Consider the following 24,655-nt stretch of genomic DNA (forward strand, 5'->3'; position numbering starts at 1 on the left):
TGCCCGTTCTCTTCCGCTGGCTTCCCGCTACATGATAGTCATACTAACTCTCCCCCCCCCACAACATCCCCCGCGAGAGTTATGGGCCTTGTGACCTGACCTTCCCGATAACACTAATAGATTTGTTCATTCTTTTAAATCTACATTTGTCACTTGGGAGATGGGGGACTGAAAAGCAAACTTTTTCAGAGAGGGAGGGAATGACCACTAAAACAGAAACCCCACCAAGTGCTGGAATGAGGAAACGTCTTTCGAATCAAAAGAGTTTTTATTCATGAACACGGAAGGAATCAGAAGGAAACGAGACTCTAAAAATGAACCAAGAAGGGGGAAACCCCAGCCTTGATCCCCTGAGTCAATTTAACAGCCAAAAAACCCCCAGAATCTTGGAATGGACAGGTTGAAATCCACCATAGTGGTCATCTAGTCCAACCCTTTTCTCGGTGTAACATTTCCCACTGTAACATTCCTGCCAGAAAAAGGGATCCCCTTGTCTACTGAGAAAGTTTCTATTTTCTTTCAAGGAGCCTCATGCCTGGATAGTTGAGCAGGGGGTTTGACTAGATGACCTACAAGGTCCCTTCCAACTCTAATAAATAAATTGAGAGAGAGAGAGAGACAGACAGACAGAGATAGATAGACAGACAGACAAACAGACTGACAGACAAATAAATAAATAAATAAAATAAATAGATTTTTTAAAAAAACAAACAAACTTCAAGAGCAGAGGAGTGACAAGCCCATCCCAGCCTTGGACACCCCTCCCTGTCTTGTCAATTGGTTAACCAGGAAACCTGCTTTTAAAACAGATTTAGAAGAGATCTTGCGTTTGCTATTTTATTGTCAGGCTGGCCTTGGGCTGTTGGAGATCCTGCTGGATGGCAAAACAGCCTTAAAATGGCTCTGGGTTATTTTCCAGCCGTGACAGTTTTACTCTTACTGGAAACGGCCAAGATTCCTGGTAAAGTGCCTTTGAAATACCTGGAAAAAGAGGGAGGGAGGGAGGGAGGGAGGGGGAAAAGGAAGAGATAGAAGGAGGGAGGGAGAGAGAGGGAGGGAGGAAGAGATAGGAGGGAAGGAGGGAGAGGGGGAAAGGAAGAGGGAGGGAGAGGGAGAGGGAGGGAGGGAGGGGGAAAGGAAGAGATAGAATGAGGGAGGGAGAAAGGGAGAGAGGGAGGAAAAGAGTGAAAGGAAGAGATAGGAGGGAGGATGGGAGAGAGAAAGGAAGAGTTAGGGAGAGGGAGGGAGGGAGAGAAGGGAGGGAGGTAAAGGAGAGGGAAGGGGAGAGAGGGAGGGAGGGAGGAGAGGGAGAGGGAGGAAGAGATAGGAGGGAAGGAGGGAGGGAAAAGAAGAGGGAGGGAGAGGGAGAGGGAGGGAGGGGGAAAGGAAGAGATAGAATGAGGGAGGGAGGGAGAAAGGGAGAGAGGGAGGAAAAGAGTGAAAGGAAGAGATAGGAGGGAGGATGGGAGAGAGAGAAAGGAAGAGTTAGGGAGAGGGAGGGAGGGAGAGAAGGGAGGGAGGTAAAGGAGAGGGAAGGGGAGGGAGGGAGGAGAGGGAGAGGGAGGAAGAGATAGGAGGGAAGGAGGGAGGGAGAGAGGGAAAAGAAGAGGGAGGGAGAGGGAAAGGGAGGGAGAGAGAGAGGGAGAGGAAGGAAAAGAGTGAAAGGAAGAGATAGGAGGGAGGATGGGAGAGAGAGAAAGGAAGAGTTAGGGAGAGGGTGGGAGGGAGAGAGGGGAGGGAGGTAAAGGAGAGGGAAGGAGAGAGAGGGAGGGAGGGAAAGGAAGAGATAGGAGGGAGAGAAGAGAGAGAGAAGAATGTAAAGACCAGTCTGTCTTTGAGATCGGATTTTATTTTTATGATGGATCAAAAGAACGGAAGAGTGTAAAAATGAGCAAGGGAAAAAATAGATTTGGAAACATGAATGCATGGAGACTTTGGTAAATTGAACATTGTGGTTATACTAAAATCTTATTTAGGTTTCTAAACGAGAGATTGTAATGTCTATAATTTCACCCAAGACTTGTAATAGAGGTGGAAGGGACCTGGGAGGTCATTTAGTCCAACCCCCTGCCCTCCTATGAAAGCTATACTATTTCTACCATTCTGAACACATAGCTGTGCAAACTCTTCTTAAAAGCTTCCAGAGATGGAGCACCCACAACTTCTGAACGCAGGTCGTTCCACTGATTAATGGTTGGTCAACACAAGAGTTGGCCAACAAGAGTGTTGGTCAACACAGAAAATGACCCATCTCTTTTTTTTCCAGGAGAAATCATCACCAGGTTCCAAACTACTACTACTCCGACACCACCAGAGCCACATCCTTTGGCATCAGTGTCTGATATCACTAGTGGTACGGAAACTACCACATCAGTAGCACAGACCAATGGGTACCTCTCCTCTTCCGTGGCTTTCCCCTCTAATACGACCAGTCCACAGAGCACCATTGGAGAAACATGTCTCCCTGGAGTAGCTACAACAATGCCTTCCTCTTCCTCACCTGAAGAGTCTACTCCTCCTGGCACCCAGGGTATCTCTCCAACTTCTTCATCCCTTGAAATGACCTCCATCTTTACAACTGCTTTTGGGACCACTCACCCAACCATGGAGTCAACCATGGTTGACATCAGCTCCACCACACAGGAAATGACCTCCAGCCCTCCTTCTCCAACTCCCCTGGACAAGAGGACATCCGAAGGCCCCTCGACCACCATCACCATCCCGACCCAAGAAGAATCGACAAGCGAGGAACGTCTTAGTTCTCCTCCTTTTACAACCGAGACAATGAAAACTTCCTCCTTGTCAATTCCTTTTCCTACTCCTATAGTAGCAACCTCCACACTTCTGACTACCAGTTCTGGAGTTGGAGATACAATGAGCTCTTCTTCCCAAGTTACCACGAGTTCTGAGGCTGAAATGATCACCAGCTGGTGGCTGAGAATATCTCCCTCCTCAACTTCCTCTTCAGTTACTCAAGACAAAAGTATCCTGAAGGCTACGTCCACCGGTCTTCTCTCTTCTAATTCAGGAGCGACCAGCCTGGGATTATCTGCTCCGTCCACCTCCACAAATCCCACAATTCAATATCCTGCAACCTTCTTCAAAGTCCTTCCTTCCATCCTCACGTCTCTTTCAGCTTCATCAAGTCTCCCTAAAACCCCAGGTAAATATCCAGGAGGAGCAGCTATGTCCTGGTGCATGATGCATGGATGCGCAGAAGGCAGAGAAGAGGAGAGTAGTGGAAATCTATGGGCTGGTCCTCGGGACAAAAGAGCCACCACTGCTAGCAAAGCCCCATTCTAGCTCTGGGGACAAAAGGAGGGGGCGGAGATGAATAGGCTTGGCAGACAACCAGTAAAGGGCTGCAAAATATTTTACTACCACAATGTGCTCGTGGCTTACTGTGTGGGTGTGGTTTGATGGTCATGTGACCGAGTAGGAGTGGCTTGACAATCATGTGACCAGGGGGGGCGTCTTAAAGTTCATGTGACTGGGTGGGAGTGGCTTACCGACCAAGGTAAGTTTTCAAATAGGTGCTTGGACTCTTTTTCTGTTGATTAAGTCACATTATTTGGATAGCCACAAAAAGGACCAATGATGGACAGCATTATTTGTTGAGGAGCATAGGGGCATTTGAAGGTCTTGTCCTGAACCCACAAGGTTCAGTATAATAACAGATTAGGCAAGTAGTTCAATTTTCTTTCATTGCTATAAAGGTTCTGTTCCAGATAATGATTAAAATGATTAATGCGTTTATGGGTAAAAACATACTATTTAATTATTTCCTATTTTAAAAGTAATGGAGGATCATACTAAGGGGCTTGAGAAGGAAGGAGAATAAAAACACTATTAAGTATTCAATAAATAGTGCATAAATCCGTAGGGGGAGAAACCCATTACTGGTGTCCCCCCTGGTCTTTCTTGGTTAAGACTGGGTTGGTCAAGGGTTGGTCAACGCAAGGGTTGGCAGCACAAAAGAAACTTGACCCCTTTCTTTTCAGGAGAAGTCACAACCAAGATCACAACTTTGCCTCCAACAAGGGTGCCCATATTGTGCCACGGATGGTATCCAAAGAAAACTATTTGTTCATTTTATATTCAAGGACTTTGCAGAAAAGGCAGAGAATGAATCAGATTAGGCATTAGATTAGCTTTATGGATTAGCCTACAGGCTCTTTTCGAAATACAAGGTTCAAACACGCATTACCACTAAAAATCCAATAAAAACCATTTAAAATAAGAAAAGGGTAAAAGACAATAATTATGAGATAAAATACAATTATTGAACGCATGAATGTGTAAAATAGAATAAAATAATCTCATCTTAAAAGCTTCCAAGGATAGAGAACCCAAAACATCTGAAGGCAGGTTATTCCACTGATTAATGATTGGTCAACACAAAGGATGGTCAACAAGAGTGTTGGTCAACACAAAAAGTGACCCATCTCTTATTTTTTTCAGGTGGAACCACAACCATGCCCATAACTACTACTGCTCCAACACCAGAGACACATCCTTTTGCATCTGTGTCTGACATTACTACTGGCACAGAAGCTACCACGTCAGCAGCACAGACCAATGGGTACCTCACCTCTTCCATGGCTTTCCCCTCAAATACGACCACTCCACAGACCACCATTGGAGAAACAAGTCTACCTGGAGTAGATACAACAGTGCCTTCCTCTTCCTCACTTGAAGTGTCAACTCCTCCTAGCACCCAGGGTATCTCTCCAACTTCTTCTTCCCTAGAAATGACCTCCATCTCTTCAACTACTTTTGGGACCACTCGCCCAACCATGGAGTCAATCATGGTTGTCACCAGCTCCACCACACAGGAAATGACCTCCAGCCCTCATTCTCCAACTCCCCAGGACAAGAGGACGTCTGAAGGCCCGTCGACCACCATCACCATCACGACCCAAGAAGTATCGACAATTGAGGAACGTCTTAGTTCTCCTCCTTTTACAACCGAGACAATGAAAACTTCCCCCTTGTCCACTGACCTTCCTACTCCTATAGTAGCAACCTCCACTCTTCTGAGTTCCAGTTCTGGAGTTGGAGATACAACGAGCTCTTCTTCCCAAGTTACCACGAGTTCTGTGGCTGAGATCACCAGCTGGTGGCCGAGAATATCTCCCTCCTCAACTTCCTCTTCAGTTACTCAAGACAGCAGTACCCCGAAAGCTACTTCCACCGGTCTTCTGTCTTCTAACTCACAATCGACAAGCCTGGGATTATCTGCACCATCTCCCTCCACAAATCCCACAAGTCAATATCCTTCAACCCCCTTCAAAGTCCTTCCTTCCACAACTGGATCTCCTTCAGCTTCAACGAGTCTCCCTAAAACTCCAGGTAAGTATCCTCCAATCTGAATGGTTGACCACAAGTCTGGGAAAGCCTTGCCCTGAATAGCTGGTTGCAAATCTCAGAATGAAACTCAATCGGCTTCAGAGGGAGATCTTTGGAAATTCTTAGGAACTATGCTTGACCATCACTCCAAAGATTCATGCGTGTCTCTTGCGTGATTATCCCTCACGTCTGTAGAGCATATTCGGCAAAGTTGAAGGGAGGAATGTTGTGGTCTGTTACCCATTGGCCACTCCAGCAGCTAAATCAGGAGGAGGAGGGGAGGAGGAGGAGGAGTGTGTTCCGCCCCAGTTACGAATGTAGCAAACACAATGTTTGAATGAACTTAATTTAATCCATAAATCACTACTAATAATTTTAATAATAATAATGATAACAACAACAACAACAGAGTTGGAAGGGACCTTGGAGGTCTTCTAGTCCAACCCTCTGCTTAGGCAGGAAACCCTACACTACTTACATTACTAGCTTAGTAGTGCAGACACACACACACAAAAATCTAAAAGCAATCTTTTCTTGCAAAAACTCAACTGCTAATGAATCGCTGTTAGCAGCTTAGCATAAGTTCAGCAGAGTCTTAAATCAGAGCAATGCAATCATGTCTTGTCATCTCACAAAGTCTCAAAGGCTTGGCAAAAGGCCCAGAAGTATTTCTCGATAAAAGCAGGAAAAGCAGAGTAGAGAGTTTCTGAGATGCAAGGCACTCACAACGGATGCACGGTTCTCAAACATGGTTTCCTGCAGCTGTTTAGCTGCCTCTGCTGTCCTTATGTGGGCTGGAGAGTGGCCAATTAGCCCTAAGTCTTATTCCCTAGGAGACCTCCTCTTGAGTAACCATTCCTGTCTCTTAGCAGCTCTGCGCGCTCGTGCATCAAGAAGAGGAGACACCTCTTCTTCCTCATGGCTGCCGAGAGTTGCTGGAGATTCCGAAGGCCCTGGCTGAACCTCAGCCTCTGGCACCGATTCCTCACCATCCTCCACATTGTCTGACATGGGTGGCAGTTGCACAGGCCACTGGCACATCCCCAAGTTGGTCTTGTCAGTACCATGTATGATACTATGTTGGGTACTACAATACATATAATTGTAGTTTATGTTTGTTTAAGGGATGTATCTTTAAAAGAGGGGTGCCTGTTGGCCATAAGGGGGAGTTAATGGAGTTCCTGTTCGGGGGAGTATTGTTGATAGTTACTGTGTGTAAACTGTGTGCTGATGTACCCATGTGTTGTGAGTATTCCTTGCCAGCCTCAAGAAGTATCAGACTGAGAATAAGGAAACAGAGGTTTTAGCTTATCCTGCTTTAAGGTTATCAGAAAGTAGTGGTGATGAGAGCATAGGAGACAGTGATTTAGAAGTTGGCATGGAAAGTAGTTCCTCTTCAGATAAAGGGGGGATATCTGACAGCCCATGGGTGGATCCTAGGTTCAGGAGATTCGCAAAACGAAGAGACGATATTCTTGGGAAAAAGTTCTGAATCTGCAGTTGTTAGAATTGTGTAAAAATGGAATACGTCACTTCCAGGTAAAAACCAGAAAAGAAAGTGCTTTTGGACAACCTGCGTGATTGAAAAATGGTGTGATTCATACCTCCTGGAAAAGTAAGCTTTTGATAAACCCTGACAGACTGTGCTAATTTAGACTAAAAAGAACACCAAGCCAAGCATTTTTAGTACTGAAAAACTCCTCCACCTTAAGAGAGATTCATAGCTTTGCCTCTCCAGCTTTTGAGCTTAGAATGTGAATTTGCATCGTAAAGTATTTACTGTGCATGATCTTGCAACCCTGCTTGTATTGTTGCCATTTATATTCTGTGTAAGAGAGAATAAAGGATTTATTCTCTGAGAATAAAATCCTTGGGAAAAGATTTGTGGATTTGCAGGAATTGGACCAGAGCACCATGGAGCTAGTCCAGAGGTCTTCAAACTTAAATATTTAAGCTAAGGAAGACCTTATTTGAATGTTTGTGGTTCACGTTTCATTTGTCGTCCTTTCTCGAATAATTGCATTCCATAATTTCTTCTGTATTTTTTCTTTTTTAGGTGGAACTACAACCGGGCCCATAATTACTCCTTCTCCGACACCACCAGAGCCACATTCTTTTGCATCTGTGGCCGAGACGACTAGTGGCACAGAAACTACCCTATTAGAAACACAGACCAATGGGTACCTCCCCTCTTCCGTGGCTCTCCTCTCTCAAACGACCCATCCATGGAGCACCATTGGAGAAACAGCTCTCTCTGAAGCTACCACGTCAGCAGTACCAGCCAATGGGTACCTCACCTTTTCTGTGGCTCTCTCTAAAATGACCAGTCCATGGAGCTCTGTTGGAGAAACAACTCTCCCTGACGTAGCTAAAATGGTGCCTTCCTCTTCCTCACCTGAAGGGTCTACTCCTTCTGGCACCCAGGGCGTCTCTCCAACTTCTTCATCCCTTGAAATGACCTCCATCTTTACGACTACTTTTGGGATCACTCACTCAACCATGGAGTCAACCATGGTTGTCACCGGATCCACCACACAGGAAATGACCTCCAGCTCTCCTTCTCCAACTCCCCAGGACAAAAAGACGTCCAAAGGCCCCTCGACCATCACAACCCAAGAAGAATCAACAAGCAAGGAACGTCTTAGCTCTCCTCCTTTTACAACCGAGACGATGAAAACTTCCTCCTTGTCCACTCCTCTTCCTACTCCTATAGTAGCAACCTCCACACTTCTGAGTACCAGTTCTGGAGTTGGAGATACAACTAGCTCTTCTTCCCAAGTTACCACGAGTTCTGAGGCTGAGATGATCACCAGCTGGTGGCCGAGAATATCTCCCTCCTCAACCTCCTCTTCAGTTACTCAAGACAAAAGTACCCTGAAAGCTACGTCCACCGGTCTTCTGTCTTCTAACTCACAAATGACCAGCCTGAGATTATCTACTCCATCCCCCTCCACAAATCCCAAAAGTCAACATCCTGCAACCCCCTTCAAAGTCCTTCCTTCCACCCCCAGATCGCCTTCACCTTCAACGAGTCCCCCTCAAACTCCAGGTAAGCAACCTCCTCTCTGAAGGGTTGAATTCTTCTGAATTCAAAAGAAGTCCGAAGTTCCTAAAAACCCTCGTTTCCAAAATTTCCCCTTCAGCTTCTGGTTCAGTTCAGCTCCAGATTAAGCCCTCAACCTGAGGTTGGGTTATCAGGCCAGGTGTGTGTGCAGCAAATGTTTATGCACCGATTCCTTCCACAAAGGGCTTGAAACAAGGTGTAGAATTAAGGGGGCTGCAGGTAGTTTTTGATTTACAGCCTCAATTGAGCCCAAAATGTCTCCTGCTAAGTGAGACAATTGTGGTTAGAATGTCGGAGTAGTTTTTAATTGTTTTTCCATAACCATGATGTGGATAAAAGATAAAAGAAAGATAAAAAGATAAAAAAGATGCAAAAAGAAATAAAAAGAAATAAAATAAAATAAATGAAATAAAATAAAATGGTAAGATAAGATAAGATGATAAGATAAGATAACTAGAAAGAGAGGAAGCAATAAGGCCTAAAATTAAGAGGCATAATAACTAGCTAGTAAATGTAAGTTATAGCAATACTTTATTGCTATAATCAGGCGGTAGGGAAAGCAAGTAGGATGCTTGGCTGCATAGCTAGAGGTATAACAAGCAGGAAGAGGGAGATTGTGATCCCGCTGTATAGAGTGCTGGTGAGACCACATTTGGAATACAGTGGTACCTCAAGATACGAACCCCTCGTCTTACGAACAACTCGTGATACGAACCCGGGGTTCAGAAAATTTTTGCCTCTTCTTACGAACTTTTTTCGAGTTACGAACCGGCGTTCGGAGACAGCTGGGAAGCCGCGCGGCTGTTTTAAAATGTCGCAGCCGGCCTGGGGGGCTTCCCAGCACCCCCCGAACCCCGAGTTCGGGGGGGTGCTGGGAAGCCCCCCAGGCCGGCTGTCACCTTTTAAAACAGCCGCGCGGCTTCCCAGCAGTCGCCGAAAGCCGTTTTTTTGCGGGGGTTTTTTTGGTTGCACGGATTAATTGACTTTACATTGTTTCCTATGGGAAACAATGTTTCGTCTTACGAACCTTTCGTCTTACGAACCTCCTCCTTGCACCAATTAAGTTCGTATCATGAGGTATTACTGTACTGTGTTCAGTTCTGGAGACCTCACCTACAAAAAGATATTGACAAAATTGAACGGGTCCAAAGACGGGCTACAAGAATGGTGGAAGGTCTTAAGCATAAAACGTATCAGGAAAGACTTCATGGACTCCATCTGTATAGTCTGGAGGACAGAAGGAAAAGGGGGACACGATCAAAACATTTAAATAGGGTTAAAGGGTTAAATAAGGTCCAGGAGGGAAGTGTTTTTAATAGGAAAGTGAACTCAAGAACAAGGGGAAACAATCTGAAGTTAGTTGGGGGAAAGATCAAAAGCAACATAAGAAAATATTATTTCACTGAAAGAGTAGTAGATCCTTGGAACAAACTTCCAGCAGATGTGGTTGGTCAATCCACAGTAACTGAATTTAAAAATGCCTGGGATAAACATATATCCATTGTAAGATAAAATACAGGAAATAGTATAAGGGCAGACTAGATGGACCATGAGGTCTTTTTCTGCCGTCAGTCTTCTATGTTTCTATGTTTCTAAGATAAGACAAGATAAGGTAACTAGGAAGAGAGGAAGCAATAAGGCCTAAAATTAAGAGGCATAATAACTAGCTAGTAAATGTAAGTTATACCAATATTTTAAGAATAAAAATTGAATGAGTTGTTGGCTGACCTAGGAGACAAAACTAGGGGTTTAGGTGACATTAGAATGGTGTAACATATGCCAAGGTTATAGAAATTATAAATATGGTAATGAAATAAAAACCATCATTTGAGAAGTGGCACGGTTAGTATAAAAATAAGGAACATAATATCAATCTGCCAAATATATATTGAGTGAGGATGAGAGATACTCAGGGAAAAGTATTAGAGGGAGGAAGAGGAAGTAAAGGGGGAAGTAGAAGACTGGAAGGAAGTAGAAAATATAGGAAGTTAATAGATGATGAATGGAGGGAAGGAGAGGGGGGAGAGGAGTAAAATAAGACAATGGTTTACTATTATTATTATTATTATTTATTGGATTTGTATGCCAATATTTATGAAATATTGAAAATGTATATGTATTTAGAAACATAGAAGATTGACGGCAGGAAAAGTCCTCATGGTCCACCTAGTCTGCCCTTATACGTATTTTATCTTAGGGTGAATCTATGTTTATCCCAGGCATGTTTAAATTCAGTTCCTGTGGATTTTCCAACCAGGTCTGCTGGAAGTTTGTTCCAAGCATCTACTCCTCCTTCAGTCAAATAATATTTTCTCATGTTGCTTCTGATCTTATTGATTTTGATTATCTGAGCTATGATTTTATTGATATATTTTAAGGCGTACGCTTTTGGGGAATTTGTGGAGCAAAATAAAAATAATTAAAAAAACTCTTTTTTTGGAAGAAAAAAAAAGAACTACTTGAATTTTATTTTTTTTTCTCCCTGTGTTTCCTCCCGGTAGCCAGGACTCGTTTCATCCTGTCGGTGAGATTCAACACCCAGCTAAACATCACGGATCCTTCCGTCTCTCACGCGGTGCAGAAGTGGGTAAGGCACATTTGGAAAAAAAGTCTGTGGAAATTCTTGGCCCCGGTTGTCCCAAAGGTGCTTTTTTCAAGAGTGTTGTGGTTAGCTCTGTCCCAGCTCCTGCCCCAAGGACTGTGGATGTGGGGGAGACATCCACATGCTGCAGGCCTGTTTTGCCCCTGGTGGAATCTGCTGATGAAGGCTCCTCTGACCAAGAAGACATGAGTGACAGGGAGGAGGAGAGTGGGGCAGACAGCTCAGAAGGAGATCAATTATCTAGCTCCTCCTTGGATTTGGAGCAAGAGTTAATGATACAGCCACGCATGCGGAGATTGATTCATAGGCAGCAACAACTGAGAGATTATTATCAAAGAAAATGAGGCCACCTGTGGTTGGGTGGGGCTGTGGTCATTAGTGAGGCTGCTATAAATAGCAGCCTGTGGGTTTGGCCATTGTGGAGGATTATCTGATTGTTGTGTTTCGTGACTGCTTTGCTGACTTTGACCTTTTGTGTGCTGATTTTTCCCTGCTTTGAAACTAAACCAGAGCAAAGGGTGTTTCACTTTGTGAAAGAAGAAGGACTGTGAATTGCCTCCCAGCTGCAAGCTAAGTATCACGGGACTGATAAGGGACTTGTACAAATTACCAGTTTGTTTGGAGACACGAGGGCTCTTTGCTATACAAAAAGAGGGCTTGGTTTAAGTGAATTTTCATTATAAAGAACATTGTTTTGAATTTTCAAACGTGTGTGTGTCTGAAATTTGTACCTGTGAATTTTTGGGAGGATTCTACCAGAGAGCCCGACAGAACAAAGAGGCAACTGGATGTTTTTTTTCTTTTGAAGACATTTTCCCTCTCATCCTAGAAGCTTCTTCAGTTCTGACTGGATGGAGAGGAATGGAAAGATTGATACTCCTGGCAGACAAAGCTGGTCATTTGCATCCTTTGAGAGGGTGGTTGAGGCCACTTGGAGGTCAGCTCGACCCCCTCCTCTGTGTGGCAGCCCTTCACGTATTGGAAGTCTGCTCTCGTGCCATTTTTCTCTTCATTAGACTAGCCAGGCCCAATTCCTACAATCATTCTGTCATCATTTTGTCATTGACAAAATTGAACGGGTCCAAAGACGGGCTACAAGAATGGTCTTATGTATAAAACGTATCAGGAAAGACTTCATGAACTCAATCTGTACAGTCTGGAGGACAGAAGGGAAAGGGAGGACATGATCGAAACATTTAAATATGTCAAAGGGTTAAATAAGGTCCAGGAGGGAAGTGTTTTTAATAGGAAAGTGAACACAAGAACAAGGGGACACAATCTGAAGTTAGTTGGGGGAAAGATCAGAAGCAACATGAGAAAATATTATTTTACTGAAAGAGTAGTAGATCCTTGGAACAAACTTCCAGCAGACGTGGTTGGTCAATCCACAGTAACTGAATTTAAACCTGCCTGGGATAAACATAGATCCACCCTAAGATAAAATACAGGAAATAGTATAAGGGCAGACGAGATGGACCATGAGGTCTTTTTCTGCCGTCAGTCTTCTAGGTTTCTAGGTTTCTATTCTTCATACAGTTTAGGCATTTGAGCATCACAGAAAAGTTGTCAAGGTTCCAGGTAGCATCTGAACAAAATCAGAATTCGAGTCAAAGTGCTCCTCAAAGTTCCAATTTATTTCCGGAGTCATCCTGGCACCTTCACTGGGAAACCTGAATCTTAGTTTCCCACCCAGTTGAAAGTTCACATCCCTTGTCCCCCAACCCACAAACTTGTCACATTGCCCACTAAAATTGTGCCAGCGTGGCCAGTCCTCCTTCCGCTTCCGCCCAGGTGGATGGGCACAGGATGGCCTTGAACCTCTCGAAAGAATTCTTTGTGGCTGCATCTGCTCCTTCCTGAAAATCACCCCTCCCAAGTTCACATAAACATCAGGCCTTCTAGGGTGGGGCAAGCGATCAATTTATCACCAGCTTCTGCAGCAGCTTGACAGGCAGCCTCCCCTCAAGAAAAAAGTGTTTCCTGCAATGCAAGGGGTTTATTTTAATGATAAGGATAAGTATTGGATTTGTCTACATTGTTTATTATTGTTGTGAGCCGCTTCGAGTCTTCGGAGAGGTGCGGCATACAAATCTAATAAATTATTATTATTATTATTATTATTATTATTATTATTATTATTATTATATCTTTATTTATTAGATTTGTATGCCACCCTTCTCCAAAAACTAGGGGTGGCTAATTGGTTTAACCACGCCCTTCTTCCTCCAGAGGGACAATTGGACTTATCTGGAAATATTTATTTATTTATTTATTTATTTATTTATTTATTTATTTATTTATTTATTCATTCATTCATTCATTTTGTTTTGTCCAATACACATTAATACACAATGAGAGTATAGAAGAGAAATATAGGAGTAAAATATAACTAGAGAGAATAGCAGAAAATATAAGAGATAAAAGAGATATAATAGATAGATGATGGATAGAACAGATAGAAGAGAAGATATAAGAGATATAGGAGAGACTATAGAACAGGGGATGGAAGGCACCCTAGTACGCTTATGAACGCCCCTTACTGAACTCTTAGGAACCTGATGAGGTCAACCGTGGTTAGTCTAAGGGTAAAATGTTGGGGGTTAGGGGATGATACTACAGAGTCCGGTAATGAGTTCCACGCTTCGACAACTCGATTGCTAAAGTCATATTTTTTACAGTCAAGTTTGGCGCGGTTAATATTAAGCTTGAATCTCTTGTCAGCTCTTGTGTTGTTGCGGTTGAAGCTGAAGTAATCATTAACAGGCAGGGCATTGCAGCATATAATCTTGTGGGCAATACTTAGATCGTGTTTGAGGCGTCGTAGTTCTAAGGTTTCAAGATCCAGGATTGTAAGTTTTGATCCGTGGAATTGTTTCACTAATCTGTCCAACTTTTTACCCACGTGGATTCAGTTCAATCTCACATAAAAATATCACACTGGTCTGTCTTTCTTTTCTCCCTTCTAGCTGAACGATGAACTGCAGGCGAAATTTCCTACTGGCAGCTTCAGCCTGAACTGGATTGGCTAGCAAAGCAGTTGGGAAAGAAAGCGATCGGAAAGCTACAATTTTTCCTTTTCTGGATCAATGCACAGTTAAGAACGTACATAATCACGAATTTCAATTTTGTTTTTCCAATCGTATTTTTCGTGCCGGCCGATTCCAAGACTCCGCGAAGGCTCCGTTCCCATTTTGTCGAAACCCATGTGTCAGATTCTCCCCTAAGGTGCGAAATGTACAAAATCAAGATGTTGGCTGTGTTCACACAACCCCCGGACTGTTTCTGAGCAACTTGCTAAGCGAGGTTAGGTTCCCTTGTTCTTAATTCCTTTTATTGGCCTAGCAACTTGGACAGAAAATCCAGCCGGTCTGGTAAGATTTACAGCTTAATATGTTGAATAAATAAATAAATAAATAGCCAAATGTTGTAATCAGCTCAGTTTAGTGCGAATGCAACCTGCGTGTATTTCCTGCTTCAAAAGGGTTGGAAATACAATGCCATTGTAGTTGTAGTTACACCCTTGCGTTTAGTTTAAGTAAATGACTAGCAACTCTAGCTTTGATTGCAAAAAAAAAAAAAAATCAAATTTGCAGATGACACCAAACTGGCAGGAATAGCCAACTCTCTAGAACAGGGGTCCCCAAACTTTTTACACAGGGGGCCAGTTCACTGTCCCTCAGACTGTTGGAGGGCCGGACTATAAAAAAAACTATGAACAAATCCCTATGCACACTGCGCATACCTTGTTTTAACATTAAAAAACAAAATGGGAATGTACTATTTAGAGGGGGGGAAGAAGTCTGAAATTCATACATGTTTATGTTTTGTTTTTAATTTTCTTTTGTTAACATCTGATTGGCTAAACAAGGTTTTCTTGGTTTATAGAAAAATGTATAAAATATTTATAGAAAAATATATAAAGAAGGAAGCACTTTGGCATAATGATTAATAAGTTGGAAATATAATTGGTGTTGTACTTTTTGAAGGAACATTAAGGAGGGAATTTAATTAAAAGAAAAGTATGTACCTGGATGACAACATTAGAAAAAAAACTTTTGCAACTTTTTTGATGATTGATATTAGTTACTGACAAAATACCGCATTTTATTCAGGGAAAATTAGATGGTACATTGTATTGGTTGAATGTATGTTGAGAAAAATTTAAAAAAATGTACACCCCCGCCCAAAAAAAGTCCTTCCTTCCTCCGCCCCCTCCATTCATTTCATTCTTCCTTCCTTCTTTGTTCCCTCCATTTCTTCTTCCTTCCTTCCTTCCTCCTTTCCTTCCTTCCTTTTCCTGCCATTTCTCCTTCTTTCCCTCCCTCCCTCCTTCCCACTTCTCTCTTCCCTCTCCCCTTTCCCCCTTCTTTCTCATTTGTTTTTTTCCCTCTCCCTCGTTCTTTCCCTCCATCATTTTCTCATTTTTCTCTCTCACATTCCCTCCCCCCTCACTTGTTTTCTCTCCTTCTCTCTCTTGCTTTCTTTCTCTCTCTCCTTTTCTTCTCTCTTCCTTCCTCTCTTCTTTCTTTTTCTGCCCTGCAACACGCCGCGGTGCAGTCGGCTGCAAGCAGAAGCTCCCAAGATGGTGGCACCGACGTCGGGTCGCAGTACATTGCTGGCGCTGGCCTGCTGGCTGGCCCAGGACGGAGGTGCCAGCCCCATGCCCAGCGCAGCGCCAGCAATGTACGGCGTCCTGCAACACATCAAGCAGCCGCCGCCGGTGCCTTGCAGCCAACCGCTCCACCGCCGCCTTACGACTACTGCTGTGCCCTCCCGCTTGACCCACGCTGCGCCACCTTCGTGGCTTGCCCTGCTGCCCTGCGCCCACCAGAGCTCCCGGTGCAGCCGAAGCGCGGGGCGGAGTAGGCGGCGGCGGCGGCGGCTGCTTCAGGCCCGCCCCCGAGCTGAGCTTCCTTCGAGGCAAAGCTGCAAAGCTCACCTGCCGCCTCGAAGGAAGCCGAAGGAAGCTCAACTCAACGAGGACCGGCTGTTGGTCCCTTGAAGCTGCCGCTGCCCACTGCAGAGATCCCTTTGCCCGAACGGAGGCGGCGACGGCGGGCTCAAGGGACCAAGAGCCGGTCTTTCTCGGCGCTGAATTGTTGCAGCCTCTGACTCCGCCTCCGGGCGAAGGGATCTCCTCGGGGAGAAAGGAAGGAAGACAAAGGAAGGAAGCCAAAGGAAGCTCAGCTGAAGGAGGGCCGGCTGTTGGTCCCTTGAAGCTGCCACCGCCACCAACGCCCACTGCGGAGATCCCTTCGCCCGAACGTAGGCGGAGGCAGGTTCAAGGGACCAAGAGCCGGTCCTCGTTGAGCTGAGCTTCCTTTGGCTTCCTTCGAGGCGGCAGGTGAGCTTTGCAGCTTTGCCTCGAAGGAAGCCAAAGGAAGCTCAGCTCGGGGACGGGCCTGAAGCAGCCGCCGCCTACTCCGCCCCGTGCTTCGGCCGCGCCGGGGCCAAGTAAGCCGGGCTAGGCCCTTCGCCCCCGGCTCCAAGCGCGGGGCCTGGGCGGCGGGCAAGCATCGGGAGGGCCTCCCCGTTGCCTGGCCGGGACGGTGTGGCCGTTAACAAGTTAGTGCGCGGGGGGTCCTGATAAATTGTTTACTGCCCCCTCCAGACACTCTTGCAGGGCTTCCAGGCTCCCTGCGGGGCAGCGAAGAAGCAAAAAAGCAGCACTCTCCCGCTCTCTCTCTCCCTCTCTTTCTTGCTTTATTTTTCTCTCTCAGTCCCTTTCTATGTCTCCCTCTTTCTCTCTCTCTCTCTCCCTCTCCGCAGCAGACCCCCCCAACACCAAAAGTGCCCAAACGCGCGCAAACTTCACCGATGCAAAAAAAAAAAAAAAAAAAGCAGGAGGGACCAAGACCGTCTGCAGCTGAGTGTCTGGAGAGGAGGCGGAAAGCCAGGGGGCGGGGAGGAAAGCAATTGGCCAATATCTTTCTCGCCTTTAGGGAGAGGAACTTGCTGCTCTGCCATAGGGTGCTTTCCTGCCCGCCCCCTGGCTTTCCTCTTCCTTGTTGCCGCCAGACGCTCAGCAGCAGAGTGGAGGGGAGATTCGGGAACTTAGTATATTATATGGTAAAATCTTGCACGCTGCTGCGGGCCGGGTAAATAGCCTCAGCGGGCTGCATCCGGCCCGCGGGCCGTAGTTTGGAGACCGCTGCTCTAGAATATAGTGTTCCCTCCATTTTCGCGGGTTCGTACTTCGCGAATAGCCTATACTACGGTTTTTCAAAAAATATTAATTAAAAAATACTTCACAAGTTTTTTTCTATACCACGGTTTTTCCTGCCTGATGACATCATATGTCATCACCAAACTAATAATTTTTGCAAATAAATAACAAAAAAATAATTATTGTTAATAAATAATTATGTTTATAAATATCAGGATCACTAAGTGTCTTATTCAATGGTGAGTACCAGTAATAATGGTGAGTAAATGGTTGTTAAGGGAATGGGAAATGGTAATTTAGGGGTTTAAAGTGTTAAGGGATGGCTTGGGATACTGTTCACAGCCAAAAATGATGTATTTACTTCCGCATATCTACTTCGCGGAAATTCGACTTTCGCGGGCGGTCTCGGAACGCATCCCCCGCGAAAATCAAGGGAACACTGTATAGGCTCAAGATAGAGAAGGATCTTGGCAGACTTGAACAATGGGCGCTATCTAACAAAAGGAAATTTAAGGGTGAAAAAAGTCATGATCTACATTTAGGCAAGAAAAACAAAATGCACAGGTATAGTATATGTGGTACCTTGCTCAACAGTAGTAACTGTGAGAGGGATTTTGGAGTCCCATTTAAATAGGAGCCAGCTGGGTGCAGCAGCTGCCAAAAAAGCCAACACAGTTCTAGATTGCATTAACAGAGGGAGAGAATCAAGATCATGTGAAATGTTAATGCCACTTTACAAGGGCTTGGTAAGGCCACACTTGGAATACTGCATTGAATTTTGGTCACCACAATGCAAAAAGGATGTTGGGACTCTAGAAAGAGTGTAGAGAAGAGCAACAAAGAGGATCAGGGGACTGGAGGCTAAAACATATGAAGAACGGTTGCAGGTACTGGCCATGGCTAGTTGAATGAAAAGAAGAATTAGGGGAGACATGAGAGCAGTCTTCCAGGGGTTGCCACAAAGACTATTCTCTGAAGCATCTGAGGGTAGAACAAGAAGCAATGGGTGGAAACTAAACAAGGAGAGAAGCAACTTAGAACTAAGGAGAAATTTCCTGATAGTCAGAACAATTAACCAGTAGAACAGCTTGCCTCCAGAAATTGTGAATGCTCCAACACTGGAGATTTTTAAGAAGATGTCATCTAATCATCTTTCTGAAGTGGTGTAGGGTTTCCTGCCTAAGCAGGGGGTTGGACTAGAAGACCTCCAAGGTCCCTTCCAACTCTGTTATTCTATAATTCCTGGAAAGGGCTGGAATTTCCACAGATTGTTAAGTAAGCAGACTTAATTCTGATTTGGAGGACACACACACAAAACAAGGGGAATTATAGAATTAACGGTGGGCCTGGAATCCTACAGAATTGGTACCCAAGAATCCACAACCAAATTTTGAAATAACCACGAGCATAAAAAAATTGAAGGGGGAATAAAAATCACGCATGACGGCTCGGTTCTTTGACATCCGGCCCAGGGGGCTTTTAAAGAACTTGCGTCCTCTTTTGCAACGTTCATTTTTCCCCCTCCTCAAATAAACATATTTCAGCCCCTCGGGCGATTAGTGTCCAACTGAACGGATCATCGGTTTGGCCAATGCTGTGACGCGACGCAGAAGATTCAGATCATTAATTTGGAAAGTGTTTGGAGGACTGGAAGGAAAAATTCCCCTCCTTAACCAGGTTATGTAACACGCTGGTCATCTATTAAGTCTTCAAACGATTTGGCCAAATTAGGAAAATAAATTGGTGAAGGTCAACCTTTTGGTAGAAGAGGTCACCTTGGAGAAGGTTGAGTTTTCTGGTTCTTTGTCCAGATGTTGACGACGATTTCCTTGTCACGAGATAGGCAGCAAATTAATAGAAATTAATCAAACCAAAAAAATCGCTAAGAAATCTAGGCATATGATTCCCAATTGAAGCTCCTTTCTATCAAAAACTTGCTAAGGAGAAGCAAAGATTTCCAAAGACAGGACTGTCCTTGGGCCTCTACACATTTTTTCCAGTGACTCTGCCATGACCGATACGTGCCCTAAAAGGCATCTTGGGGGACCTCTCGCAAGGCTGATTGGATCTCTTCTATGGACGAAAAACGGGTTCCTTTCAGGTCTGGGAACAAAAAGAAGTCTGCTGGGGCGACGTCAGTACTATGGGGGGGTGGGGCAGCGTTGGCACCTGGTGTTTGGCCAGGAACCCGCGGACTCATTGCGCGTTGTGGCAAGGCGCGTTTTTCGTCCATTGAAGAAATCCAATCAGCTGTGATGAAGACCTTGTGAGAGGTCCCCGAAGACGCCTTCCAGGGTGCGTACCAGTCATAGCAGGGTTGCTGGAAAAAAAATGTGTAGAGGCCCAAGGATAGTACTTTGAAGAATTTTAAGTGTTTGTGCAAATCTGTTCAATAAATCCTTTTTAAAAAAATAATTGCATTACTTTTGGAACACACCCTGTATGTATTAGTAATTGGTTAATTTTGGAAGAATTGAAACATGAGAATTTGATTTAAACTTTGGAAGCTAGATGGCAAAGATGAGAAATGGTGGTAGCACTATATAACAATATAACACAAAATTTACTTATTGTTTAGATTTTAAACATATAAACATTATTTTATGAAGTAGGTGATATATTATGAATAGTTTCTTTTATTAAAGATGTATATACTGTAGATATATGGAATTTTAAATTAGCTATATGATACAATATCAGAATTTAGATAAAAGAGATTTTATTATTGTTTGCGTTGATGTAGTGTAACTTTTTATAGTAAGATAGACTTCGGAGAGGGGTGGCATACAAATCTAATAAACTATAAACTAAGATGGAGAGGAATAATTTTCATTTAGACTTTTAAGAATTGACAATGTTGTATAAAATTAATAAAAAAATTTAGATGAGGAGAGATAAGAGCCTCCATTGAATGAGTAATATCCTGCTATATAGAGTGCTGGTGAGACCACATTTGGAATACTGTGTCCAGTTCTGGAAACCTCACATAGAAAAAGATATGGATCAAATTGAACGGGTCCAAAGACGGGCTACAAGAATGGTGGGAGGTCTTAAGCATAAAGGGTTAAATAAGGTCCAGGAGGGAAGTGTTTTTAATAGGGAAGTGAACACAAGAACAAGGGGACACAATCTGAAGTTAGTTGCGGGAAAGATTAAAAGCAACATGAGAAAATATTATTTTACTGAAAGAGTAGTAGATCCTTGGAACAAACTTCCAGCAGACGTGGTCGGTAAACCCACAGTAACTGAATTTAAACATGCCTGGGATAAACATATAACCATCCTAAGATAAAATACAGAAAACAGTATAAGGGCAGACTAGATGGACCATGAGGTCTTTTTCTGCCATCAGACTTCTATGTTTCTAAGTTTCTAATAAGAAAAGTTTATATATGATCGATTTTAAGCATTGTTGTTGTGTTTATAACTACGGCATATATTGTTTTATTTTATGGTGTAGAAAATTTTAAAAAAATTATACCCACAAAAAATAAATGTACCTATAGGAACTGGATACTGGACATTTCCCCTACCACAATCCGCTCCTCACACCGCCTTTCAAACATGTTCCCACACTCCACCACAAAAACCAATTCTGGAAAATTCCATGCTCCCCATAAACAAACTCGTAACTTATGAGGAATAACTCTGGAATTCACACAGGGGGTGAGAAGACCCTTTTAATCGCCTTTCATGGTTTTTTTTTGAAAGAACATGTCTGATCCTTCCGATATCGGCAGGAACGGCTCCTTTTTGATTGGCTGGTGACACTGTGCCCTTCTTTGACTCATCGGCCCAAGAATGAGTGGTAGGTGATCCAGAGAGCCCCCAGGGATTCATGGTCTGTGACCTCATCAGCAGATTTAATGGACTGGATCAGGATTTACATTTTTATGTCCCTGAGGGACCGTCGGCCCTCACTCAAATTGTTCTGCGCCTTCCAAGGATGTTTGAGGGGGTGGCTCACCTAAGCAGACCAGGTGACTTCTTCGAAAACTACACACACTATGTGTAACGTAGCTTCTGCTCTGGAAATCTCACACTACTTACCAGAGCTTACAAAACTTTCGCTAGACCCATCCTCGAATACAGCTCATCTGTTTGGAACCCATATCGCATCTTAGACATTAACACCCTCGAAAATGTCCAGAGATACTTCACCAGAAGAGCCTTTCACTCCTCCACTCGAAACAGAATTCCCTACGAAAGTGGATTTACACTCCTGGGCCTAGAAAGTTTAGAACTACGACACCTTAAACATGATCTAAATATTGCCCACAAGATCATATGCTGCAACGGAATGATGAGAAAAACTAGTAGTAATAGTAGTGCAGACTTAGTGAACAGTTTGACAGTGTTGAGGGCATTGTCAAACTATTTTTAAACCAAAAAAGGTTTGCCATCACTAGGGAATGCAGTAAATATAATATGTATCTTAATTTCAGCAATGCATTTGTCAAAGTGCTCTACTCCAATGTCTCCAACCTTGGCAACTTTAAGCCTGGAGGATTTTAACTCACAGAATTTTTGGACTTAAAGTGAAGTAGACCCAGAGACAGGGTTTTGAGCAATCGGTACTTTTATTCAGCTCAGAGAACAAGTGACAGCTCAGCAAGGTAAAGTGACAGTTCAGCGAGTACCGACTGGCTCTGCAGGGAGAAACCGCTTCTTTTATACTTTTGCGGTTCCCGCCAAAGCGAGAGCCGGCCGCGTCTGAGCCAATCAGGAGCGACTTCCTGCTTGGGCTCAGACAGCGCTGGAAAAGAGGAACAAACTATTTACAGCGTTACAAGGTAGCCATTCCAGGATACAACACCCCTCCCCTCATAGTTGGACTCATCCATCAAGAAAGCCACGTGACGAAGTCGTCCAATCGGTGAGGCCTTCGAGGCTCTCGCGCTGACCTGCGCAGTCCATTTTCTCCTTCGCCACTGACTGTGGAGGATGGCTCGCCGCTGCTCTCCCGGTGCGGCGGACTTGGCCTGGCGGGCCCAACGAAGGCCTCGGAGGACGAGGATGGCTCGGCGTCGCTGGATGGTTCCCCCTGGCCCGATAAGTCTCTTTGCGTGTTTCTTAGTTCGGGCAATGTACAAAAGTCTGTTGAAGGGGGAGAGTCCGAGTCAGCGGGTTGTTGCAATTGGTTTTCAGTTCGTTTCCGAATGTGGTCTATGTGTCGTTTCCACAAACGACCATCCTCCAGTTTAACAATATAAGTCTTGGGTGCGTTTTGCTTAACAATAATTCCCTTCATCCAGTTTACATTTCCATCAAAGCATTTTACATATACATTTTGACCCAAATACATTTCTCTTTCTGGTTTCATGCACATTTGGTTATTATTCACACAGAACCTTGGGTTTAACCTGTCTAATGGTGACCTCAACTTTCTCCCCATCAATAACTCTGCAGGGCTTACATGTGTGTGCGAGTTAGGGGTAATGTGCTGGGTTAATAAGAATTGGTCCAAGTTCTGTTGCACATCTCCAGGGCCTGACCTGTGCAATGCCTCCTTTGCCACCCTTACGTAACGTTCTGCCAACCCGTTAGCCCAGGGCGAGTAAGGCGAGATGAGGGCATGTCTGACCCCTAGGCCATCTAGGAATAATTCGAATTGCCTGGCTGTTAGTTGTGGTCCATTGTCAGACACTAATAGATCAGGGCAACCATGGGATGCAAACAGTCTGCTCAATACCTTGATAGTGGCACTTGTGGTTATGTTGTTCATTGCTATTATTTCCAACCATTTGGAGAAAGCATCAACCACTATTAGGAAGTACTGAGACCCCACTGGGCCAGCAAAATCAATGTGGATCCTAGACCAAGGGCCAGCAGGCTGTTCCCACTCAGCCGGAGTTGTTTTGGGGGGACTGGGCCTAGACTCTTGGCACGGGTCACACTTTGAAACCCAACTTTCAATATCAGCATCAAGCCCTGGCCACCATAAATGCCCCCTTGCTAGGCTCTTCATCCTGACAATCCCAGGATGGCCCACGTGTAACATTTTGAGTACCTTTTCCCTTAGGCGTTTGGGGATGATCACTCTATCCCCCCACAGCAAACAACCTTTTACATATGATAATTCAAGCCTTTTGTTCTTAAAATTACACAATTCAGGTTTAACAATATCATTTTGCCATCCCTTTAGAACACAGTTCACCACTTGTTTAAGGATTTGGTCTTGCTGCGTGTGTGCAGCTACCTCTTTTGCTGTGGTTAGTGGGTTTTCCTCGAGTTCTATCATTAGCACATCTGTGGCAGGAACAGGGTCTTCTACCAAGTCTGCTATGGGGCATCTGCTGAGGCCGTCTGCATGATTGATTTCCTTCCCCCCCTTGTGGGTGAGCTCATACTGATACCCTGAGAGGAAAAGGGCCCATCTGATTAGTCTTGGAGACATAAAAGGTGGAGTGGGCTTGTTGGGGGCTAGCAGGCCTAGTAGGGGTTTGTGGTCAGTGACTAGCTCAAAGCTTCTCCCAAAAATGTAATTGTGAAACTTCTTTACCCCTGCCACTAATGCTAGAGCCTCCTTGTCTAACTGGCTATAATTCCTCTCTGTGCTGGTCATGGTTCTTGAAAAGAATGCTATTGGGGCCTCTGTCTTATTCGGTAGAACGTGAGCTAAGACTCCTCCTATGCCGTACGGCGAAGCGTCGCACGTGAGCCTAATGGGTAGTGAAGCACTATATTGGACTACTACACTTTTAGAAGTTATTAAATTTTTTATTTGAGAAAAAGCTTCACGTTCAGTTTTCCCCCATGTCCAGCGGGCTTCTTCCTGGAGTAAACGATGGAGAGGCTCTGCTACTGTTGCCTTCTGCTTTAAAAAAACGGAATAAAAATTAAGGAGGCCCAAAAATGCCTGCAACTCATTCTTATCTTGTGGCTCTGGGGCTTCTCTAATTGCTCTCAGCTTCTCTGTTGTGGGGTGGATACCTTCCTTATCAATTTTATACCCAAGGAATTCAACACTGTCAGTTCCCCAGACACATTTATCAGGCTTGATTCGTAACCCTTTGTCCTGTAGCCTCTTAAGTACTTCCCTTATTCTTTTGTTCACTTGCCCCTGGTTTTCCCCTGCAATTAAGATGTCATCAAAATATGGAATTGCCCCATTTACCCCTGACAATAGGCGTTCCATGATGCTCTGGAATATTCCTGGGGCTATGCTTACCCCAAACTGTAACCTCGTGCATTTGAAAGCCCCCCTGTGTGTTACAATCGTTTGGGCGTTTGCTGTTTGTTCATCGACCGGAAGCTGCTGGTAAGCCTGGGCCAGGTCGATCTTTGCGAACCTTTTTCCCTCCCCCAGGGAGTGTAAGAGTTGTTGCACGACCGGGATGGGGTAGGGGTGGTGTTGGAGTGCCTTATTCAAGGTTGATTTGTAATCAGCGCAAACTCTTAAAGAGCCATCTGGCTTCAATGGTGTCACTATGGGAGTTTCCCATGGCCCCTGTTCCACAGGGACCAAAATACC

General features: G+C 44.4%; 1 protein-coding gene across 1 annotated transcript; it reads left to right on the forward strand.

Annotated features, from left to right (window-relative positions):
* The first annotated feature begins 847 nt into the window (after positions 1 to 847).
* LOC139168553 (mucin-2-like) lies at positions 848 to 14,440 on the forward strand. Its single transcript, XM_070754174.1, has 6 exons — positions 848 to 961; positions 2,267 to 3,163; positions 4,462 to 5,352; positions 7,406 to 8,398; positions 10,915 to 11,000; positions 13,982 to 14,440. The coding sequence occupies exons 1-6, from the start codon at positions 898 to 900 to the stop codon at positions 14,042 to 14,044; spliced, it is 2,994 nt and encodes a 997-aa protein (XP_070610275.1). The 5' UTR covers positions 848 to 897; the 3' UTR covers positions 14,045 to 14,440.
* Positions 14,441 to 24,655: the final 10,215 nt, after the last annotated feature.

The sequence above is a fragment of the Erythrolamprus reginae genome, chromosome 5, assembly GCF_031021105.1.
Source record: "Erythrolamprus reginae isolate rEryReg1 chromosome 5, rEryReg1.hap1, whole genome shotgun sequence".
NCBI classification, from domain to species: Eukaryota; Metazoa; Chordata; class Lepidosauria; order Squamata; family Dipsadidae; genus Erythrolamprus; species Erythrolamprus reginae.

What these genes read in the sequence shown, in the direction of transcription:
- LOC139168553 (XM_070754174.1), top strand. Translation starts at nt 898, where the DNA reads ATGGCTCTGGGTTATTTTCCAGCCGTGACAGTTTTACTCTTACTGGAA. An exon ending in GAGTCTCCCTAAAACTCCAG is followed by an intron (nt 5,353 to 7,405) that starts GTAAGTATCCTC and finishes TTTCTTTTTTAG; the next exon opens with GTGGAACTACAACCGGGCCC. An exon ending in GAGTCCCCCTCAAACTCCAG is followed by an intron (nt 8,399 to 10,914) that starts GTAAGCAACCTC and finishes TCCTCCCGGTAG; the next exon opens with CCAGGACTCGTTTCATCCTG.